The sequence below is a fragment of the Mercenaria mercenaria genome, chromosome 15 (assembly GCF_021730395.1).
Source record: "Mercenaria mercenaria strain notata chromosome 15, MADL_Memer_1, whole genome shotgun sequence".
In the NCBI taxonomy this organism is placed as follows: Eukaryota; Metazoa; Mollusca; class Bivalvia; order Venerida; family Veneridae; genus Mercenaria; species Mercenaria mercenaria.
Window position 1 is genome coordinate 29,721,728 of NC_069375.1, and position 3,890 is coordinate 29,725,617.

Genomic DNA, 3,890 nt, shown 5'->3' on the forward strand with positions numbered 1-3,890 from the left:
ATCCTATAACTTTTACTAATTTATTTAAAAAAGAAAAAAAAACATCTTACATGACATAATGCTAGGATAACCTTCAACAAGCGGTATAGTGTATTGATATACATTAATGTTTATACCATTTTATATTTCACGCTCTATAGCGAAACCATATAAAATACGCGGGTTATTCAGTATCATCATTACTTTTCACTGGCATGTGAGAAACATAAACGGATGTTGAATATAAACTCAAATTGATATAGTTTTAAAAAGAATATACCATCTTTAGTGATTTTACATTATCGCTTTTGAAAAAGCGAAATCATGGGACTTATAAGTCTTTTCGGTGTTGCTGATTTCGTCGTCTTCTTCATTACAGTGGGTGTGTGTCTTATAATTGGTATAGTTTTTGCAATTTTGGAAAGGAAGAGAAACACAAAGATCAACTATTTCCTAGCAAATAGAAATTACAGAACTTTACCTGTTGCTCTGTCGTTTGTTGTAACATTTCTGTCTTCTTTGAGCATGCTTGGGTTTCCAGCTGAGGCATATGTCTATGGAATTGGGATTGCATATTTCGCAGTTGGAATACTCACTGCTTACTCTTTCAATGCGATCTTCATTGTCCCGGTTTTACATCCACTTAAGTTAACAAGTGTTTATGGATATTTTAAACTTCGGTATGGAAATAACGTGCTAAGGTACATGACACTTATCACTGGAATTATCTACAATTTATTCTATATGGCAATAATCACAGTTGGGACATGTATCGCCATAGAAGTTGTGATTGGAATTCCGTTTTGGGGTACACTTCTCATCTACACAGTTCTAACATCTATATATACTTCAGTTGGAGGAATAAAAGCCGTTATTTGGACTGATGTTTTCCAGTTTGTGGTCATTTTGAGTGGAATCATTGCCATCATAGTTAAGTCAAGTATCGATGCCGGTGGGTCAGCTAGGGTGTCCGAATATTCGCATGAACGCCTGAAGACAGATTTTAGTTTTGACCCGACAATCCGTTTTCAATTTTGGAATGTGTCGTTCGGAACATTTAGCACAATGTTGTACTTAACCTTAACACAGCAAGCAATGCAAAGGGTATTTTTAAATCCGACAGTGAAGAAAGCGAGGATCATGTATCTAATTTGTTCCCCAATCTTTGCTATTATCATAGTAATGGTGACATACCAGGGAGCAAGTGTTTTTGCTTACTTTGTTGCAAAAGGCTGTGATATACTTGAGGCAGGACTAGTTAAAAATGTGAACGCAATTATACCATTTGCTATAATAATATTATTCAAACATCAAGCCGGTTTAGCAGGATTGTTCACAGCTGCGTTATCAAGTGCAGCACTTAGCACACTGTCTTCTTGCCTCAATGGTTTGTCTGCTGTTACATATGAAGATATAATAAAGGTGAAATTTCCAGAAATGCACACGCATCAGGCAACCAGAATATCAAAAGTCATTGTTTTGTTGTACGGTTTAGTTACTATGGGACTGGCATTCGTAATTTCTCATATTCCAGGATCGATTGCTTCGATTTTCTTTAGCTTCATGGCTTGCATGGACGGACCGATATGTTCAGTATTTTTACTGTCAATATTTTATCGTAGAGCTACAACAAAAGGGCTTGTTACAGGTGCGTTTTGTGGAATGGTCATATCCTTCTGGTTGAACATGGGCAGCAAGTTTTCTAATGTTCCACCTTTTCCACGTCTTCCTGCCGGTCCAACAAACCAGTGTCATAAGTATTCAGACCAATTCCTATCATATGCAAATAATTCCGAAAACTTCAATTACACATCTTTTCATACGGGCAATTTGACCAAGTCTCCGGTTTTCTCTATGCCATTATCAACGACAACTATCATGTTTTCTAATGAAGCCGATGAATTTACATTTCTACAGAAAATATACAGCATCTCTTACATACTGTTTTCATTGATTGGTTTGATGACGTCACTTCTGATAGGGATCATTGTCAGTCTATTTACAAATCCACCAAAGCAGTACAACGAACGTTGTTTGTTTTCATTTAGAACACATGTTATTGAGACATTTTGTGGAGATCATGGGTTAAAAGCGGAAGAGAAAATGAACACAAAGGCAGAATATGATGAGCATGAAGTAACAAAATTCATGCAAAAGGATGACGAGTTGTGAAATACGACTACACATGTTATAGGCTTACAGTTATTGAAATTTCTGAAAACTGCAATGTCAGTTTCCTCCTTGGGTATCGCGTGTAAACTGTCGGGTAACGTTAACGAGAAATGCAAAATATTACCACAGAAATTTATCCGATGAAAATGAGTCATTGTGTGATGGCTGTATTTGTATGGCTGATACTGCAACAAAAGTTACGAACTTGGATATCACGTTGGACATCTTACTTGTTTACTAGTAACCATTCCAATTAATTAATTCAAATATTCAATAAACAGTACAACTTTTATTGAGAGCCCATCTAAAGAAAGTGCATAAAGTGGACTCGTAACACAACTATAGTCTCTTTCAACAATCGACTTTATTTATTCTTTAACAACACGAGAAGGGTTTGAAAAAAAATTGTTATCTTAATGTAAGTTATTTTTTTTAATAGTTTGGCTCTATTCTAGAGAAAAAAATATTTATGTTCAGCTTGCAAGTTACATTACTGATTTGTGATCAAAAGCGTTACGTTACGATTCTAAACCGTTTTCTCGATACTTTTAGTTCATTCAATTTAAAGATTCAATAAACTGTACAACTCGTAGTAAAAACCACCTAAGGGAATGGCAAAAAATGTGGATCTTAACACGATTGGTCCCTTGAAGCTTTATAATGTGTAATTCTTTAGCAACACAAAAAATAAATAAAAGGCGGTATTTCCTGTACGAAATTAGGACCTGTTTTACAGCTGTAAAATGTCTGTAAAAGACCTGTAATTTGTAATTACAGCTGTAAAATACCTGTAAGTGGACAATTACCAGAAATACTGTTGAACTTTACAGGTGTAAAACATGCAGGTCTCAAAAAACAGTTGTAAACAATTACAGTTGAAAGTTACAGCTGTAAAATTGTCATGTCTAAAGATTAAAGCTGTAACTTATTTTGGAGGGAAACATGAGTATTGCCAGCCATCTTTATTGCATTTTGGCGAGATAAAACTGAAATTAACAGAGACACCACATCATCTAAAATATTGGAATATTAACCGTTAGGGAGGAAGTGCAAATGTTTAATTATCTAATACAATTGTAAAAGGACATGTGTAGGCACATGCCTATATTTGAAGCTGACAAGAGTTGTATATGTTTTCGTGACAAAGAAAGTTTTATAAACAAGATATGATGTATTGTTTCTACTTTGTATCCTACTCTTGAATTTTGCAATTGCTATACTGTAAACATATTTCATATTGTTACTTACTATGTCATTTATTTTGTCATTTGTGTAGTCATTGCTACTCTTTCTTTTTCAACACCTGTAATATTTATACAGCTGTAACTTTTAGGCATATTTATAGCTGTAACATTTTCATTTTTACAGCTGTAATTTTTACAGCTGTATCTTATTTGCATAATTCGATCTGTTTTACAGTCGTTTTACAGCTGTAAGTTGAAATCTACAGCTGTAAAATCAATGTTGTTAATAATAAAATCTACAGGTGTAAATTTAAAATAATCATGACTGTAATATTGAATAAGAATACAGTTTGTTTTACACAGATTTTTGCAAGTCTTCTCTTAATAACTATGTATTTTGTTCAAACTTGACTGTATTCCAGAGATATTGTATATATATACCAGTTATGCACACCTTTCAAGTAAGTCGGTACTCCTCATAAAATAAACAAACGTGTTTGTGAACATGGATGGTTCCAAACTGAAGGGGATCCATGCTCAAACATAATGACAAAA

The 3,890-nt window shown here is 34.1% G+C and overlaps 1 protein-coding gene across 1 annotated transcript; it reads left to right on the plus strand.

Annotated features, from left to right (window-relative positions):
- Positions 1 to 303: 303 nt before the first annotated feature.
- Positions 304 to 2,151, plus strand: LOC123551726 (sodium-dependent multivitamin transporter-like). The gene has a single exon (XM_045340901.2). It carries the CDS (start codon positions 304 to 306, stop codon positions 2,149 to 2,151), a length of 1,848 nt encoding a protein of 615 aa, XP_045196836.2.
- The last annotated feature ends 1,739 nt before the right edge of the window (positions 2,152 to 3,890 follow it).

What these genes read in the sequence shown, in the direction of transcription:
- LOC123551726 (XM_045340901.2), top strand. Translation starts at nt 304, where the DNA reads ATGGGACTTATAAGTCTTTTCGGTGTTGCTGATTTCGTCGTCTTCTTC.